The sequence below is a fragment of the Ciona robusta genome, chromosome 2, assembly GCF_009617815.1.
Source record: "Ciona robusta chromosome 2, ASM961781v2".
NCBI lineage: Eukaryota > Metazoa > Chordata > Ascidiacea > Phlebobranchia > Cionidae > Ciona > Ciona robusta.
The window spans coordinates 5,205,037-5,223,733 of NC_143236.1; the positions used below are offsets into that span (position 1 = coordinate 5,205,037).

General features: G+C 33.2%; 1 protein-coding gene across 2 annotated transcripts in view; it reads right to left on the reverse strand.

Annotated features, from left to right (window-relative positions):
- Positions 1-1,578: 1,578 nt before the first annotated feature.
- LOC149740465 (uncharacterized) overlaps positions 1,579-18,697 on the reverse strand; it is a 61,068-nt gene continuing 43,949 nt past the window's right edge. For both annotated transcript variants that reach the window (XM_089873054.1, XM_089873053.1), the window contains 46 exons: positions 18,532-18,654; positions 18,132-18,311; positions 17,777-17,899; positions 17,281-17,460; positions 17,015-17,140; positions 16,574-16,756; positions 16,291-16,410; positions 15,928-16,107; positions 15,564-15,683; positions 15,226-15,405; positions 14,908-15,030; positions 14,357-14,539; positions 14,058-14,183; positions 13,701-13,886; positions 13,303-13,422; positions 12,990-13,172; positions 12,655-12,777; positions 12,179-12,361; positions 11,886-12,005; positions 11,324-11,506; positions 10,882-11,004; positions 10,378-10,557; positions 10,074-10,196; positions 9,556-9,741; positions 9,131-9,288; positions 8,902-9,009; positions 8,457-8,628; positions 8,052-8,169; positions 7,779-7,920; positions 7,561-7,690; positions 7,316-7,423; positions 6,848-6,939; positions 6,527-6,671; positions 5,928-6,098; positions 5,723-5,804; positions 5,370-5,553; positions 4,919-5,113; positions 4,576-4,734; positions 4,233-4,346; positions 4,039-4,147; positions 3,652-3,846; positions 3,426-3,528; positions 3,045-3,200; positions 2,623-2,749; positions 2,232-2,386; positions 1,579-2,052 (listed from right to left, as the gene is read on the reverse strand). In XM_089873054.1, coding sequence (XP_089729180.1) covers positions 1,719-2,052; positions 2,232-2,386; positions 2,623-2,749; positions 3,045-3,200; positions 3,426-3,528; positions 3,652-3,846; positions 4,039-4,147; positions 4,233-4,346; positions 4,576-4,734; positions 4,919-5,113; positions 5,370-5,553; positions 5,723-5,804; positions 5,928-6,098; positions 6,527-6,671; positions 6,848-6,939; positions 7,316-7,423; positions 7,561-7,690; positions 7,779-7,920; positions 8,052-8,169; positions 8,457-8,628; positions 8,902-9,009; positions 9,131-9,288; positions 9,556-9,741; positions 10,074-10,196; positions 10,378-10,557; positions 10,882-11,004; positions 11,324-11,506; positions 11,886-12,005; positions 12,179-12,361; positions 12,655-12,777; positions 12,990-13,172; positions 13,303-13,422; positions 13,701-13,886; positions 14,058-14,183; positions 14,357-14,539; positions 14,908-15,030; positions 15,226-15,405; positions 15,564-15,683; positions 15,928-16,107; positions 16,291-16,410; positions 16,574-16,756; positions 17,015-17,140; positions 17,281-17,460; positions 17,777-17,899; positions 18,132-18,311; positions 18,532-18,654 — 6,914 coding nt within the window. In that variant the 3' untranslated portion in view covers positions 1,579-1,718. The remainder of the gene's footprint in view (positions 2,053-2,231; positions 2,387-2,622; positions 2,750-3,044; positions 3,201-3,425; positions 3,529-3,651; positions 3,847-4,038; positions 4,148-4,232; positions 4,347-4,575; positions 4,735-4,918; positions 5,114-5,369; positions 5,554-5,722; positions 5,805-5,927; positions 6,099-6,526; positions 6,672-6,847; positions 6,940-7,315; positions 7,424-7,560; positions 7,691-7,778; positions 7,921-8,051; positions 8,170-8,456; positions 8,629-8,901; positions 9,010-9,130; positions 9,289-9,555; positions 9,742-10,073; positions 10,197-10,377; positions 10,558-10,881; positions 11,005-11,323; positions 11,507-11,885; positions 12,006-12,178; positions 12,362-12,654; positions 12,778-12,989; positions 13,173-13,302; positions 13,423-13,700; positions 13,887-14,057; positions 14,184-14,356; positions 14,540-14,907; positions 15,031-15,225; positions 15,406-15,563; positions 15,684-15,927; positions 16,108-16,290; positions 16,411-16,573; positions 16,757-17,014; positions 17,141-17,280; positions 17,461-17,776; positions 17,900-18,131; positions 18,312-18,531; positions 18,655-18,697) is intronic.

The window sequence follows — 18,697 nt, forward strand, 5'->3', positions numbered from 1 at the left end:
TGATGTTCGGGTACAAGTATAGTATACTGAAGTTAATTCAGTATAGTATGATTTAAATTTATGTTTAATAGCTTTAAATGCAACAGAGAGAAAAGTTCTCACGAATACGCACGTATATTTTATAAATTTCAGGGTAAAAGTCTTATATTTCACTATAGCCTTCTAATAAGCAAAGTTACATACTTGGCAACTCGTAAGCGGGAACGGGGTGTATGAAATAGAGCACCTGTGTTATAACGACTGTCGATTCACTGCAACGCAAGATCAAATAAGGTATAGTATGGTGGGGGGAGATATAGAACACATTTTCATTTTGTTTCTCTTTCTATCTAGTAGTAAACAAAGAACAATAAAATAATCATAAAACCACATCCTTACGACTTCGGTTGTTAACTTTTTTAAACACGACTAGGCTCTTTGGACAATATGTGTTAAATGTGTTTCATCTTTCCCCACGCTATTAAACATTCAATGTTTCTTACATTGGCGTAATGAGTAGGCATGAGTTAACTACCAGCACCCGTAGCGTAGCGGTAAGGTAGCGCTGGCATTGTAACCAGTAGATAGACCTCTTGGTTTTTTGCTTCTTGGAAGGTTCGAACTTTGCTTCTGTCTTCGGCCTTTCTCATCTCTGATATGCGTGGGTGTTTACCAATACTCTCCAAGTAATTGGATACATCCGCTTCCTAATTTCGTTGCACAGTAGTATAAATGACAACTATCGACCTTGAAAGAAAGCAAGTTCTAAATATAGTAGGGTGGGGGGAGATGGGACACCTTAAGCATGTAAACATCAAATATTCAGATTGTGTTTTAAACGATTAACAACGGTATATGGGAGTCGGGAGGATACAGTTCTATAAATATTTAAATTTTCTTTGTTGGTTACCAAATGTGACGAGAAAACAGAATGAAAATGTGTCCCATCTTTCCCCACTCTACTATATTTGTAACGAAAGTTAAAATTAAAGGTAAACGTAAACTGATTTGAACTGTCGAAAAGAAAAGACGCTTCTACAATAAAACGTTGCATAGCAAACATTGGATTAATCAATCAGAATACAGTTTCTAGACAATCAACACAACCTATAACATTTTAACTGACGGGAAAAATGAAGAAACTACTTAGTTTAATTGAAGGTCTAATAAATTTTTAAAAAATCAAAGAGCACCCTCGAAACTGTACACATCATATACACATACAGTGATAATTAAAACGGCGTAGTTTGTTTTACCACCTCTAGTTTCAGTCATGTTCTCCTGATTAAAGGCAAAGGTGTAATTAACAAAAACGTTGATTACTTTTGGCACCTGGCACTTGTCGTATTATCGACAATATGTAATCGTATTATCGGACGCAACAAGTTTCACGCGGACTTTACGTTTTGCGTTTTCCCGCAATAGACTAAACATAAAGCTGACACTTAATTGATTTAGGTAGCATTGATTGAAATCGTAGAAAACAATCGTCTCTTATAGGCAGTGTAAGAAACGCTGACGAAAAACGTACTGAAGTACAAATATTTTGTTGTAATCTTTAAAACCTTGCATTTATTTTTCACACAACAAACATACGAATTCTGTGCTTCATATATATTTATTTCACCATTAATACATTGCAGTTAGATTATATTACAGAGGTTATAAAGCTAGCACATAAATAAATGCATTAATATATTAAGCCGCGTGGTTAATATGCTTTTGGTATTAGGTATAAATTAATGGGATCCGCAGTTGAAAGTCACCGCGACGTTATTATCAACTTGCATTACGGAAGAAGTGATACTTGATTGGCCAGCCATACATCTGCCCTTTGACAACTGCTTCGATGTGATAGGATCGCTGGTGGTGACTGTATAGATACCGTAGTTATGTCCGAGTGGATCGGTAGGTGCAAACATCTTGAAGCTTGCGATAGAGACTTGATCAGCCAGGCTGTTACGTTCGGTGAGGTAGTTCGTTAAGAGCACGTTGACATTTGTACGAGAACATGAGCCACGTGGTGTTATATCCACGACCGTTTGATCTGTTTGCTGGTCCAGCGAAACTCCACTGAAAGTTATACACAATAAGTATTTTGCAACCAAATTCAAAACAGGTATTATCAAGGTATGTGATATCCAACTTTCCCCATCCTTACATAAGTAAAATGGTTTATAAAATTATAAAAAAACTAATCTTAAGAAATAATCGTTACTAGACAAAACACTTTTGTGGAAAATTTACTTTACCTGCACTTAAATTCAATACAAGCTGTAGATTCCACTCCATTACTGACGCTACTATCTTCCCGAATTCCATACAACTGGTGAAGAACGTCTTGTCTCGAACCAACAGTATTTCTGCTCTCCACTACAACTGCGTTTGCCGTTCCAATAATTTTCACCTAGAAATATTGGAAAAAATGATACAATATGTCTATCATATATGTTAATGTTATGATAAATTTATTCAAACATCAAGTACATTCAACATGGTAGAAAAATAATTCAATAGTTAAACATATATACGGTACATAATCTCATAAAGTGAGATGTTGGTATTAAATACCTAAAACAAATTTATAGTTCTAATTTATAAGTAACTTTTTCCAGGTAGGTTTTATGGATAATTACAACGTACCTTCATATAGCATGATCTAAATTGATTGGGTCTTGGCCACCAAATCAGAGGTGTATTTTGCCAAGTAAAGAAAATGTTATTCTCATCAATGGGTATTGTGTTAAACTCAAATAGTGCACTTGGTTTCCTGCAGAAACAGAAACAAGTTAAACTAAAAACAAACCATTGAAGAAAAATACAGTATCCTTTTTACAATAAGAAATATCATACAATAATATTAAAAAAAATTTCCAGTAATGCCAACAGTACTATTCACTATTTTGATAATCAATAGAAATATAACCACACACAAAGTTACGTGTAAGGTATCTCTTAAGCAGCACAAGTGACAGAAAAAGAACACCAGTGTAAAAAAACGGTTGTCATTGCCCAGAACTCTGGAATAAATAAATTACATTTTTCATTCATTCACTTTAACTTACATTGAGAATCTGAAATGATCATGAGTGACTGGTGCAGTTAAACAATCAAATTGGTCTCTGTAGAAAGGTCCATCCAAATGTGTTACATTGGAAGTTTGTGGTAAATTGATGGTGAACGACGTTGTGTCTTGGTGACTTCCTCCATGACCAGACCTCCTGTGAATAATTTGAAATATTTTTTGATTAATATATTCCACAACTTTTTGTTGTTAAATTTTTTTGTGCAAAACATTTTTGATTTCAAGCAAGTTATTAAAATTACAAAAGTGCACATTTAAAAACCTACAGTGCAAAGTGACATCTGTATCCGAATTTCACTCTTTATTTTGACCAAAACCAATCTGTTAATCTTAAGATATGCATTTTAAATATTTTTGTTACCTGTAATTGATGAGTGGCAGAATTTCATCTGACACTCCAATGATAGCTGAATCTTGATTAATAGATGAAGCTGCATCCAAGCTTTTCTCAGCATTTAGTGAGGCTAAAAAACGCACATTTATTTTTAAAAGTCGACTTACAAATAAAAAAAACGATATTTTGTAATAGTCAGATTTACATACTAAGTGAAAACAATTCTTTGTCACACAAACCTATTATAGCCTACCTGTAAATGTTGCAGTGAAAGCATTGCTGTCAGCAACATCACAAAAGACTCTTAAGCATGCTCCTGAGTTAGGAAGTGTGAGTGATGATCCAAAGTTCCTCCATCTACTATCAGTGGCTTCTCTGAAAACAGCATCCACCAAGATGTATGAAACTTGATCCCAGATATTGAATGCATCAGATCCATATGCACGCACTGTTAAAAATTAAAGGTTTGATTTTGTGTTGGCACAAATGTACATACTAAAACTATTTTGATAAATTAATGTAATTTTAGTACAATAAACCAATAAATGTTTTTTTATGGATTTTATGGATTAATTGTAGTAATTTGCAAACAACACTAAAGTAATGAAACAATTATTTAAACTAAAAGGGCAATAAAAACCTTTAGCATAGCAAGTTCTTGGCGAAGCAACGTCGATGTTTAATAATCTTCGAGTTTGAACCAAAGCAATGTTAGCAGTTAATTGCATTCCTTGCGCAGATGATATCAGCTGAAATAGCATCCCATGTTAATATGATTAGAACAAAACATGCTGCTTGAAAGTTTTTATGTAGTATGAAATAAATAAAACTTACAGCCATTTCTCCTTCATCATACCACAGTCCGTTGACTGGATTAAGAGACCACATCCTCATTTGCCGTTGTTCAGAAAGAATACCAACCTCACTAGCTTGAAGAGAAATTCGAATCTAAGAAAATACAAACATTCAACAATGAAGGGTTTTTCAAACAATCAACAAATTGTGGTTTGCATAAAGTTAATAAAAACTTAAAGATGTATGATAAGACATTTTATAACTTTTAATTAAAACAAATATTCAAAAAATTGTGAAAACTATCTACAAAACACAATTATTAAAATTCTATAACATTTTTTTGCTACACTCACATGAAATAAGAATATAAAATAGTTCTTACATTTCTGACATCGAGTTCGTAATTCTGGAAGTTTCTGAAATCAAGTTCAAACATCCCATATGACCTCATCACTCTTCCATCTTCTGTTCGGAGATCACTTGGTGCCTCCAGATAAGATGAAACATCTCGAGGATCAATGTATGTGATGCTGGAACGAACCTGGGAGTAGATTCAATTAACGAATTTTGCTGTGAAAATTTGCTTTGTAAGATTTGTGATTCATGATAGTAATACAATACACATCAGTGGTCTAGGCTACCAAACCTTTACAAAAATGCCTAGTTTACACGCAGATTTTCTCTAAATAGTTGTCTATATAAACCACATTGAGTTTGATCATTACCCTGCCATTGTATGAAGATCCACTCTTTTGGAAATAGGAGTTCGGTTCCACCATGATGTTAATGACACTGGTGCGACCGTGTGATGTTGGATGGAAGTCACCACGATCGGTGGAGATGAAGTTGTGGACTGATTCCTTAAGAGGAACTCGGATGTTGTGGAAGATTGCTCCTCCCAATCTCTTGAATTCCAATATCTGAAATTCAATTTGTGATACTTTGAGTGAAAATAAAATGTTTAATTACATTCTCTTTATTTATAAGTATTGTAAAAGTGCACACATTCTCAATTCTCTGTAGGATGGTGTTCACAAATATGGTTGCATATGATTTGCCAGATAATAATATTGCTGTTTTTTATAATTAAATGCCGAACCACAAACCAATAGACAAAACACATACAAGTGTTGAAGTGCACATGTATTAGAGCATGATTGTGATGTATTAAATTACCTTCGTTGTGGTCATGAGTCGCCTAAATCTATCAACAAATGTCAACACGAGTCGATCGACATCGGAATCAACATTTAAACTAAATTTCCCGTTAACATCCGTTGTGGCAGCTGATCTGTTGTTCCTGATGACAGTACCATGACTCAAGGGCATTTCTGTGCCATCAGCATTGAGTCCATATACCCTAGAGAAAGAAAGTAATTTTTCATATTAGTTTTAAATGATTTAACTTTCATGCACTGATCAAAAAAGACCTTATAAAAAATACCAATACTTTTATAGTGTAGCAGCATATGCAGTGAAAAAAAAGAAAAACAAAACAATTTTTTAATTTTTTTGAAAATTAGACTTACTTTCCGGAAACTGTAATTGTTTGTTTGATGCATGTACTGCAGCCACATCTTGTTACTTTGCTCACAGAAATTGTTTCACCATCTGAATATGGATTTAATAAAATTAAAACTTAAGATTTCGTATGAAACCTGACAATGTAATGTTGCTTTTACAAAATTAAGAAATGCACCAAACTGATTTATGTTTAAAAACTTTAACACTTACTTCCACAATCAACTTGTACCATCCTTCGCTCTACCACACCACAGCACTGCGTCTCGAAAAAGTTTGTGCCAGGACAAACAACGGATGGGCATGCACCAACATCAAAGTAAGTCACTGCACATGATGGGGGAAGTCGGATGTTTTTCCCGATTGGTACTTCATTGCATGAAGCTGATGTATAAATGGTGGAATTATTGAAGTTTCAAAATTATTATTAAACTAGGGAAGTAATTTTAAGGCAATATGGTAAGTTAGATCAACATGTGTGGATGAACCATTAACATTCAGGCATTGATTTTGCATTGGAAACTTTTTAATTAAAGTAATAAAATTTTAATAAAGAATAATTATTCACTTAAAAACACAATCAAAAACAAAAAAACAAACAAATTGTGTGATTGTTAAAGTTACAAAATTATTGATAAATTTGGAAATTAATTTTGCGGCAAGTTGGACCAACATGTGTGAATAAACAATTAACACCCAGGCATTCATTCGGCATTAGGAAGTTTTAAAATTTATGTAATAAAATTTTAATAAAAAATAATTAATCGATTAAAAACACTGTGTTAAACATTTAATTATAATCAACAACTTACAAGTAGGTTGAAGACATCTCAACCTTCCATCATCATCAGCTCCACATTTCTCTCCAGTTCGACAGCCTGCATCAGAGCACAACAATTGACCGTTCAAACAATCACAATGTCTCTCACAGTTGGCGGTGTAGAAGCTTTCATCATTCTGTAAACAAATTATATATTTTTACTAGTAATTTCAAAAATGCTGCTAAAAACATTAAGCCATTAGCAATTATATGAATTGTAAAAAGTAATTTTTATTTCCATACAAATATTAGTATAATTGAAATCCTAAAAATCATATTTTCATATCAACATAGTGAATGTAGTAAAGATTACCATGTAATATCTTCCATTATCAACACATCCACATTGGGAAAAAGGAACACAAAAGGTACCGGACATAATGAATCCATCATCACATTCACATCCTAAAAACAAATATTGATTCCTAAACAAATTCATAATGTAATTATTTGAAACTCTTGGTTTTACAGGACATTTTTGTTCTGTTACAGAAAAATCAAACTCGGAGCATGTTGTGAAAAGATTGAATTTATTATATAATGCGAGCTGTTATTTTTATCATTCCTTGATAAAGTCTGTGCGAATGGTAGAACAAACTTTGGAAATATGCTATGTTTTACACCAAATGAGCGCTAACAGCCTATCTACTATGCCTTGTAATCGAAGTACCTGTATGTTATGTTTACAGCAGTGGCATTGGGAAAAACTATATATGTTAAACATTAGTAATGTGGTAATCTATGTAAGTTGTTTTGTAAAATAATAAAAGATCTTCCTTACCTTCAGTGCAAACATCAGAACAAGATGAGCTTGCTGTGGCATCTACACATGTGTTTGGGCAGGCAGATGTACACAACTTGTATTGTGAGTTTGCTGTGCAGTTCAATGCTGAAATATTTGGTAAATATAAGTGAAAAATAACATGCAAGGCCAACTACAACTTTAAAATTTATTTTTTTAAAAAATATTCATACTATATACCAATACTTTGGCCAAAATTACAAATACATTTTGTCATAACTTACGTGCTCCAATAACATTTCTCCAAATACAAGGAGTTATTCCATTGGCCTGACAGTCAGTTGCATACGCTGCAACGTTTTCCACCAGAGAAGCTTTTTCTCCATTGAATGCACACAAATCAAACACACAATTCTAGAATACAATATACCATTGATTATTATACTAATTACAACCAAGTATTTTAGATCTAATGAAACAGAAATTTATAACAAAAATGCACCTGGAATGAAGTTTCAGGTGGAACAATTGAGTGGCATTCACTGAAGCAACCATTGAGATTTGTGATTATAGAACACTGAGCTTCATAATCTGCTCTTTGCGCAGCGGTGCACGCAGAAGTGGTTGCAGATGCTGCTGCACATCTAGAGGTACATGGGAAAAAACATTGTAAATATTTGTTTGTTTGGAATTTTAGACCCAAATAATGCAAAAGATGGAGTTTTTTGTTGGGCAACAAGCTTACAATAATAAACTCAATTTTATGTTGACTTACTCATCGGCAGAATTAATCTGGTAGCTGTTTCCAAATGCAACACTGCTTGATGCAACTTGCCCAGTTGATCTGTCAATCATATCGTCTGTTGGATCACCGTTGTAGTTGCCACATAAACCTAAATTGAAATCAAAGTGTCAGCTGTAGTTCAGTTTCTACTGATCATTGCTTGATTTTTCTATATTTGTGGGATCCTACGGCAAAGCAGTTCACGGGCTTGGAATTTGGGGAAAACTTTTTTCCTATTTACTACAAGTTGCATGATTATGAATGAATGAATGGATAATATAAAACAGTACCTTTAATATAAAATTATAAAATATTGCTAGTTTTTAGTTAAATGACTTGGAAAAACATTTTGATCAGTCAAATTTAGAAATGTTTTAATATGTAATAGCCAATTACCTTCAACAGCACCAGCATATGAAGCGGGCAAACCAATTGTTAGGTAATGATTTCCATCATATCTAAGTCTCATTCCAAACGATGTAGTGATTGTTACATAACGTCCACTAATGCGAACGCTTACACCACTTGCTGGATCATCGTATGAAAGAGTGGTTTGTATTCCATTGATCTGAAAACGATTTTTTTAATAAACAGGACTAAGTAGCAAACAAATGAAAGTGAATAATCTTTAATGTTTAAAGAATTTGGAAAAGAAATCTAAGAATTGTGCATCAATTTAAAAATTCTAGTGTTGTCGTACTGATACATAGTACTAGCACAATATGTGATCATTTAAGCCATTTCTTATATAAATTCACAAACTGTTATTCACAAAATATTTTTACATGACAAAAACATTTATATTGTAATATTTAAAAATTCTCAAGAAGGTTGTACTTACCAATACAACAAGAGCTTTCCTCAGTTCGATTACAATATTAGGCAGCCTGATAATTGCCTTTTTCAACCAGGTAACATGAGTCAAGCCAAATCTTCTTTCATTTTCGGTCTGTTAAAAATAAAAAATTAACAAGTTAAATGTTATATCTATTTAATGATGGTTAAAATTCGACAAATTGTGGTTTTAAATTCAAACTTTTCTTAACTAAAAAAATATCTTTAAATCCGACCTGCACTGTCAGTTGTGGGTGACCAGCAGCATGAGCAACATTAGTTGACTTGATGAAGTCATACAAGCATTGTCCTTGGAATTCATAATGTTGTCCATCAAAGGTATCATAATGAGGATCACCACTAGCAGTGCACCACCTTACATCAGGGATGTCGCCTGTTAAAAAATTTAAATATTTTTATTAATTTTTTACTTTTTTGAAGTGCAGAAATATAATAAAATTGGCAAATGTAGGATGTTACAAATAAATGTTAAATATCACCATGAAAAAAGGAACATACATTATCACAAATCCTGACCAGTTCTTTTAAACATTTTTATAAAGCAAACCAAATTAATTAAGTTACCAATAACAAATGATAATTTGTCATAGTTCAATAGTTTGTCATTCAGCCAGTATTTAAAAAAAAATTTGTCTCTTACGTCTGCAAGTAGGGGGTGGGTTTGACCACTGTCCGTTTTGTTGGCAAACTGCTGTTGATGCTCCTTCTAAAATAAATCCATCATAGCAATGATATGTGACGGCATGATTGTATTGACGTGGTCCTTGCACAACAAGTGGAGAGAAAGAGCCATGGGAAGTCGACAGAGGTTCTTCACATGTTACCACTGTGGTAAACAAGGATTTGGACTTAAATAAAGATGTAATGTAATAAAAGTAACTTGTTTTATCTTCTTGTTACCGGAAAACGATAGTCGTTATAACATGGGTGTTCTGTTTCGTACACCTTGTGCCAGCTTACGAGTTACCAGATATATTACTTTGTAGGTGATTAAGATAAGTCTTTAAGATATTTAGTTTAGTCAGTAATATTTCTAGGCAAAGAAAATCCAGCAAGCGAAAAGTAAAACGACACCTCATGGTTGGTTGATATATTGTTGCATGTGGTGTAACCTTAGAACATTTTAGAACATACTTTACTTTGATTTCTACTACTTACATGTACACACTTGACCGTCACCAGAGTAACCACGGTTACATACACAATTGTATCCACCATTTGTGTTGGAGCATGAAGCTTGTTCATTGCATTCAATGTTGGGATCAATACATTCATCAACATCTGAAAAGTTGCAGAATATGAGTTGTTGTCAGTATTTCACATACATCAATGTGACACAACTCTTAACCAAATAACATTCAAAAAAATTGGCAATAAATTTAAGTATACAAAAATAGGAATTTGCAAACACACTTAAGTTTTTTCTAATAACAAAAAACAAAAAAACATCAATAGTTCATACCATGACATGCAGGTATTCTGTGTGACCATACAGCTCCAGTTAGGCAAGTGATGGTTGCAGAACCAACCAAGCTGTATCCATTAGAACATTGGAAGGTGACCTCGGTCCCAACTCTCCATACAGGATCCGATGTTGAGAAAGTTCCATGAGTTGGTCGAGTGACAGGTCGGCAGACAGGGACTGTTTTGGTAAATTAATAAAAATAAATACAAATAAATTTTAGAATCAGTTTTCGTTGGAAAGACTGTACTAATATATACACCAAGCAACAGTATTAGTTATACTTTTTTAACTTTATATGAAAAAGTAGAAAAACATACTCAATTTTTAAAGGATATATACTAATTCGTAATACTATGAAGAAAATAAGGTTACCTATGACATCTAAGCAGTGCCAAAAAGATAAACAACATAGTTAATCAAAATTAGCCAATGTAGCCAATAAAGCAAATAACTTTTGAAATGTCAATATTCTATTAGTAGTTTAACAAACCATATCCTCACCTGTGCAGGTTATTCCATTCCCAACAAATCCATCTCTGCATGTACAAGTGTATGAGCCAACCTCATTTACACAATCAGCATGTTGGTGACAAGGTGGGTTAGCTTGCTGGCATTCATTTTTGTCTGTAATATATTAATATTTTAAATCTGTTTTCTTAAAGTTTTAGAATACAGGATAGTATAGATATTTTCCAAAGTCTGATTGTTTTTACTCTATGTTGTATATTGGCAAGGTTCTTCAGCAAAGCATGCGAAGTTGGCCTTCACTCCGAAAACCCGATAAAGCCCAAAATGTATTAATTGTGGTTGTTTAAAAACACAATGTAAGTATATTAAACTATAAATAGTTTATATACCTTAGCTATAGTTATTGAGGTAGTTAGAAATAAGATAAAAAGAAAATTTATATATGTGTGTAGGTTTTATTTTTATTTCAGTTTACCATCACATCGGGGTACAGGGTGTGACCATTCTCCGTTATCCATGCAGTTAGCTTGAGCATTGCCAACAATTTCATATCCAGGAATACAACGGTAGGTTATTACGTCACTGAATCTGTAGAGAAATTGGTTTGCTGGGGAAACTGTTCCTCTGGCTGGTGGTGTTGGTACAGAACAGGTAATCGCTGCAACATTAAATATACAGGTTATTTATTCTGTAGTAACATAAAGAAAATCAGCAAATTTGTATTATTTCTTTTTGGATAAGAGACTAAAGATGCGAAGTGAGCGAAAATATATCTATTTTATTATATAATTGGTTGTATTTTTTGACTGTTGCATTTTCTAAGCAACATATTCTTACTGTATTTCCTTACACAAGAAGCATTGAACTTTATCAGCACCAGATAAGAGTCAGCTTCAAGGAATTTATTACAGTTATTGTATTGAAACAATTTTGTTAAATTTTAAGTCTATACTGCCTTTAAATAGTTTTGGAGTAGTGTTAAGCGCAAGTTACGCTGGAGCATAAACAATTAACACAAGAGAAAAGCAGTTACTTACCAACACAAGACTCTCCCTCTTCTTGGTGTCCATGAGGACATCTACATGTGTAGCTTCCTTCATTGTTTACACATGTTGCTGTTTGATGACAAGGATTCGAGTTCAAACACTCATTTACATCTAAAAGAAAATTATCATTAGTTATAGATCAATGTAACAAAACAAAATAATGTTCTTAAAAATTTGGAAATTTGTTTGCCTTTTCTGCAAAACCTATTTATTATTTATACAGTTAAGATTTTAAGAATGCCTAGTACACATTTTTAAGTATCATACACAAAAGAATAACGTACCTCTGCAGGTTGGTGGCACAGGGCTCCACTGACCACTGTCCGTACATTGTGCTTGCCTTTGTCCAAGAAGAGCATACCCAGTGTTACACGAATACACAACAATATCATTGACAACCCATTCAACTCTACCATCTCTTGCAAATGTTCCTTGGTGTGGCACTGGCGGCTCAGAACATGTTCTCTCTGTATGAAATGAATGAATGAGTAAATGAATGCCACATGTTTACCCTTGCATGGCAGGCAACGGTTGTGGTTATAACATGAGTGTTCTGTTTATACACCCCATGCTCACTTACAAATGACCTCGACGTAACTTTGTAGGTAAGTTTTTTTAAGTATGACTGAACCATTTTGCCGCAGTGCCATACATGTGCAAATATAATTTATTGTAAAGCGAAATCTATTGAAAGCTCAAGCCCCCAAAACAAAGCAGTGTGAAACGTAACTTTGCAGAACGAGAGTTAAAATAAACTTACGCATGCAGTTGACACCATCACCGAAATATCCAAGTGAGCAAGTACATCTATAACTTCCTTCATTGTTTACACATTGTGCATGTTGGCTACAAGGTCTTGGGTCATTATGGCATTCATTTACATCTAAAAAATAATATTATTGTTTAGTTCATTAAGTTTTTTAGAATTTGTTATTGCAAAATATGAACATATTGCTTTTAATTGTCAAAGCTCAAAATCATGTTACGTTTTAGCTGTTGCATGATTGTAATTTTAGTAGCTTCAATAGCAAAGTATAAATGTCTTTAATCAGATATTAAAAACACTTTTTCCTTTAATCAAATAAAAAGAAATACCTGTGCATGGTGGTGTCTGTAAAGACCAATGTCCATTGTTCTGACATGTTGCTGAGCTTTCTCCAACGACCCTGTATCCTCTATTACACTGGAACTGTATAGATATTCCTGCATACCATCGGGGGGCGCTTCTTGGGATATAAAAACCTTGATTTGGGTTCACAGGTGGATTGCATGTTACTTCTGTATAAGAAAACAAAACAAAATTTACATGTGTAATTTTGAATTAGCTAGTTTGTTTTTGTTTTTTTTTATAAAAAGCATTGGATGTAAATTATATTGTTTTTGGTTTAAAATGTTTTTTTTTTCTAACCTTGACAGTGTTGTCCAGATCCTGAATATCCAGTGTTGCACGTACAGCGATAATTGCCTGGTATGTTTGTACAGGTGGCGTGGGAGTGGCAGTCATGACCTTCATTACATTCGTTGATATCTGCATAAAAGTTTTTATTTTAGAAAACAGGTAGTCCTTTGTACTTTACTGCCATTTAAGATTAAATACAATCATGAAAATTTCTACTGTTAAGTTTAATGACCTTATGCTATATACCTTATTTAAAAACGTAATAAAATGTTTAGGTTGTTACTGTATTTGTTATGTTACTTTTGGATCATGACCTAATAACCCCAAAAAATTCTGTCTAAATTTATCTTATTTTTAAATGTGAAATATCCAATCAAAAAATTTCTTAATTAAAACCAATTTCTAACCTTCACATGTAGGAAGTTGGGCTGGTAGCCATGAGCCATCTTGCTGACAAGTCACTGTACCACCACCAGATATCCTGTAACCACTACTACATGTATATGTGACTACTGAGTTGGCTGCAAATCGTTGCCTGTTGCTTGGAGCGTATGTTGCATGTAAAATGGATGGTGGAAGGCCGCATGCAGGTCCTATAAATACATCTTAATGCAAAAAGAAAATGTACAGATTGTTTCAGAAAATCAAAGGAACATGGTTTGCGAACTCTTTTGATACAATAAATGAAAAAATATTTTTTTAAATAAAAAACGTTTTTTGGTTGATTAGATTTTGTTTAATAATATTTCTTAGCCCTGACTTACTTTCACAGAAACTACCATCTCCACTATACCCAGCATTGCAAGCACAGTTGTAACCACCAATTGTGTTTGTGCAAGTGGCATGTTGATGGCATGGTTGGTTAAAAGGGTCTGCACACTCATTAGTATCTGCAAAAAGAAAAAAAAAATTAAAAACAGAAAAAATAAATTTTACTGTTTTTTTTCTATATACTAATAAGCAACATTCATATGTATATCTTTTACTGCTAAGTGTAATTAGGTTTTCATTCAAGGTATATTAATTAGACATTTACATGCAACTAAATCTAAATTATATGTACCTTCACACTCTGGTGGATTACTTGACCACTGCCCATTGTTGATACAAGAAATACGGCTGGCACCCCTTAATGTGTAACCACTGTTACATTGGTATCTCACTTCAACACCAAGTCCCCAAACATCCAATGTCCTGGGAGCGTATCGACCATTTCTAATGACTGGTGGTACTTGGCATACAATTCCTGCCATTAAAGAATGTTTAATTATATTAGGTAGAAAAAAAACAGGACGGAGACTGACCAAAATAGTTTGTACCAAGATAAAATGTTAGAAGTTATAGCAAGAAAATATACAACAGTTTCACTATCTTGAAAAATAAAAATATAAATGAATGGGTGTAGTGACCATGCTTATTTTCTTCCAATTAAAAGTAAATATGTTTTTAACTGTAAGCGTGTAACAACTGTTGTTTTGTCACTATATCATGTCTTTTCGCTTTAAATATTTTTAAATCTTCGCTATCATGATTAAAGAGACAAATAAAAGTTATTATTATTAATATTATAATGATTTACTTTATTTCTGCAGTTAACAACATTGAATATCATACCTGTGCAAAAGATACCATTCCCAGTGTAACCAGTGTTGCATGTGCATGTGTATGAACCAGGTGAGTTGAGACATGTAGCTTGACGAGAACAAATTCTTCCATGAGGTGTGCACTCATCATCATCTACATGTTAACAATGATAATGACATTTTTGCGGCAAAAAGGTGCCGTAATTACAGAAAAGTTTGGTCAAAGATATTTGTTACTTTTTTTAACAAAATTAATGTGTTTAAGCTGTAGGAACATAAAGTTAGCAGTTTTAAAATCATGACAAAAATTAAAATATTACCATCAATTAAAATGTCACAGTTTTCTCACCTATGCATGTAGGTTCAGCACTTGACCACAGTCCATTGGCTTGACAAGTTAAAACAGATGATCCGTGGGTTCGATATCCAGTGCCACAGGTGTAAGTAACACGATTGCCAGAGTCATATTCATCTTTAATTTGAGTGTAACTTGCACCTGTTACATTGTTTGGTGGAATGCATACAGAACCTGAAATTGAACAGAAATATATATATTAAAATTTGTTGGTGGTATCAATAAAAATTGTTTTGTAAGTCCTTTAAAGGGATAAAATAAATTTAAACAGCAAGTTACAAAAAGCTAACAAATTAAAAATATAGTTATAGTTAAGAAGTAATGTTACTTACGTCTGCATGTTCTTCCATCGCCATAGTAACCAATGTTACAGGCACACTGATAGCTTCCGATGGTATCAGTGCAAGTTGCGTCTGGTCCACAGTCATTCCCGATGACACACTCATCAATGTCTTTTGGAAATAAAATAGTTAAAACTGATATGCAGTACATAAAATAACTTGGTTAGTTTTTATTTAAAACACAATATTGTTACAAAGAAAAAATAGTTAAAATGACTAAGCAGTTACATAAAATAATTTTTTATAATATTCCCAGATAATCGTTTTAGTTAAAAAAAATCAAAATAAGTTAAAAAAATAAAAGTATAATTCAAGTTAAAAGTGAAAAAAATAAAAGTATAATTTAAATATTCACTTGTGCAGCGTGGGTATGGTCCAGACCATTCTCCAGTGTTTGTACATTCAATGGTGGCATCTCTGTCCAAACCATAGCCATTTTCACATTCAAAAGCTATGGTATCTCCAACGCCATAAGAAGGATCTTCTGGAGCAAAACTTCCGTGCAGAGGCCATGTAGGGCGTGCGCATCGGATTTCTGCAACAGGTATGTTATGATAAAAATCTTTAATAATGAGTTGGAACTCACCTAAACTTATATTTTGAGAAAAATATTCTTGCAAGCGTTTTAGAGGAAAATAGCAGAAATATCTTTGAGCGTTTAAAATAATGTTTTTTAAACCTATAAAAGCTCATGGTAAAATACATTTACAAAACTTACCTTGACAATTGATTCCATTTCCTTGGTATCCACTCTGACAGACGCAAGTAAAAGAACCAACGTTATTGTTACAGTCTGCATTCACACTGCAAGGTTGGTCGTTTAGGCACTCATCATCATCTAATTATGAAAAATATATAAAAACAATTAAAAACAAAGAACAGTTAAAAAATATAAATGTAACAGAAATAAAACTAAGCTATAACAGAATAAAACTCAAAATGGTTATTCATACCTTCCGTACAAGGTTATTCAGCACACAGTCTCAATACATTCAACTTACCAATACAGATCGGTGCTATGTTGTCCCAAACACCATCACTACTGCAGGTTAATGTGTCTGAACCACTGATCAAGTAACCAGTGTTACACGAATAGGTAACTACATCACCAACGGAATATCTTGCAGCTTTTGAGGATTGATGTCGGCCGTTTGTTAGAGCTGGCAACTCTTCACAGGATACCTCTGTGTAAACAAAAAAAAAAAACAATTGAAAGAAAATAATATTTGTTGTACCAAACATGGATTTTTATTGCACTGGTAAAATAAAAAGTATGTTATTATCATTTTGCATTTCAAACATTTATTCCATATTACACAGTTTCACAGCCCAGTTTGACAATTTATGTAATTTAAATAAACAAAACATTCTTATTTAAATAGTTTAATGATCATTATGCGTACAATCGCACAACATATGCACAATTTTGTTACATAACTTACGTGAGCAAAAACTTCCACTTCCACTGTAACCTGTGTTGCAAGTACATTGGAAACCTCCGTGTGTGTTTGTGCAGGTTGCATGTGGGTCACATGGTTGATTGAAGATATCCGCACATTCATTAATATCTAGGTTATAAAATTTTCAAAACTTATTAAAATAAAGTCAATCTAACTTGTAAATTAGGTTTTAAATACACTGAATGACAATGAGTGCATACCATTACTGTGTTATGGATCAATTTTAAATTATAAAATAATATAAATACCTGAACAAGCAGGAGGCAAGGAAGTCCATTGACCATTGGCTTGGCAAGTAATGCTGCTTGGACCATTCATGGTAAATCCAGTTCCACATGAGTACACTATCACACTACCAACCAAATACACAGATTTTTCCCCACTTGATATTGTTGCACCAGTTGTGGGCGGTATGGAGCAGGAAGACCCTACAACAAATAAATATTTGAAAAATTTTGCAAATCTGATTTTTACTTCATTAGCTTGCTTTTTACTGCCATTGATAAACTGAATGTCATAATCCTAAAATATACACCCCTATGTTAATTATGCTTGTAACTAAGGCTGACTAAATTTGATCACCAATGATACAACTATGAACCTAAATGGGGGTTCAGTCAGAGAAATGTAGGTTTTTATCAGGGGTTAAGAATTAATTTTTACTCAACACTGGTCAAAATAAATAAACAAAATCAATTAATTATCACAATTATATAGAAGTTATAGAATATTGTGAAATCTTACTTGAGCATTGTCTTCCATTGCCAGTATATCCTGTATGGCATGTACATCTGTAAGATCCAGGAATATTATCACATCTTGCATTGGTGTCACAACTGTTGGTCCCATCAATACATTCATTGTCATCTAAGGGATGACAATATAAAGTTATCTAATCTTCGTCACTTATTGCTTTCAACCCAACAGTCAATCAATTTATCGGCTATAAAAAATAACTTTTTTCAACAAAACAGTCATATACCTATAAACTTATAAAAAAGCACAAGGTGTTTAAAATACGGCACTCATGGTACAACGAGTGTCATTGTTTGTTCCGGTAGTGATAAGTAAGTGATACATGCATTCATTCACTTCTAACCTCTGCAAGCTGGTTCTGAATCCGACCACAAAGCTGTATCAAGGCAAGTAATAGATGCCTGGCCAACCAGTGTGTAACCATCAATACATTCGAATGTGACAACATTTCCGATGATATTGCTGCTTTCAGTTGACTGGTATGAACCACTCAACGGTCTTCTAATATTTCTGCACTTTATCTCTACAATTTAAGACATAATTTTTTAAAGTCTAGCTTTTTAGTGTATGTGAAAATCAAGTGAGTATTCTCAGTGTTGTGAACTAAATAGTTTAGTTGTGTTACTTTTTATGAAAAACCATGTTGTATTTTAATTCTACAACCTGTAAAAAATTGATATTTAATTATTTGAGAACGAGCTTACATAAATAAAACGTTTCAAAGCAAGTTAAGAGAAGCTTACCTTGACAGAAGCTTCCAGAACCTGTGTAGCCTGCATTACAATTACATTCATAACTGCCGGGTGTGTTTACACAACCTGCATTTGGATCGCATGGACTTTCTTGAGCAGTACATTCGTTAATATCTGTCATAAACAGTATGATTAGAAGCAATACAAAAATGCATTA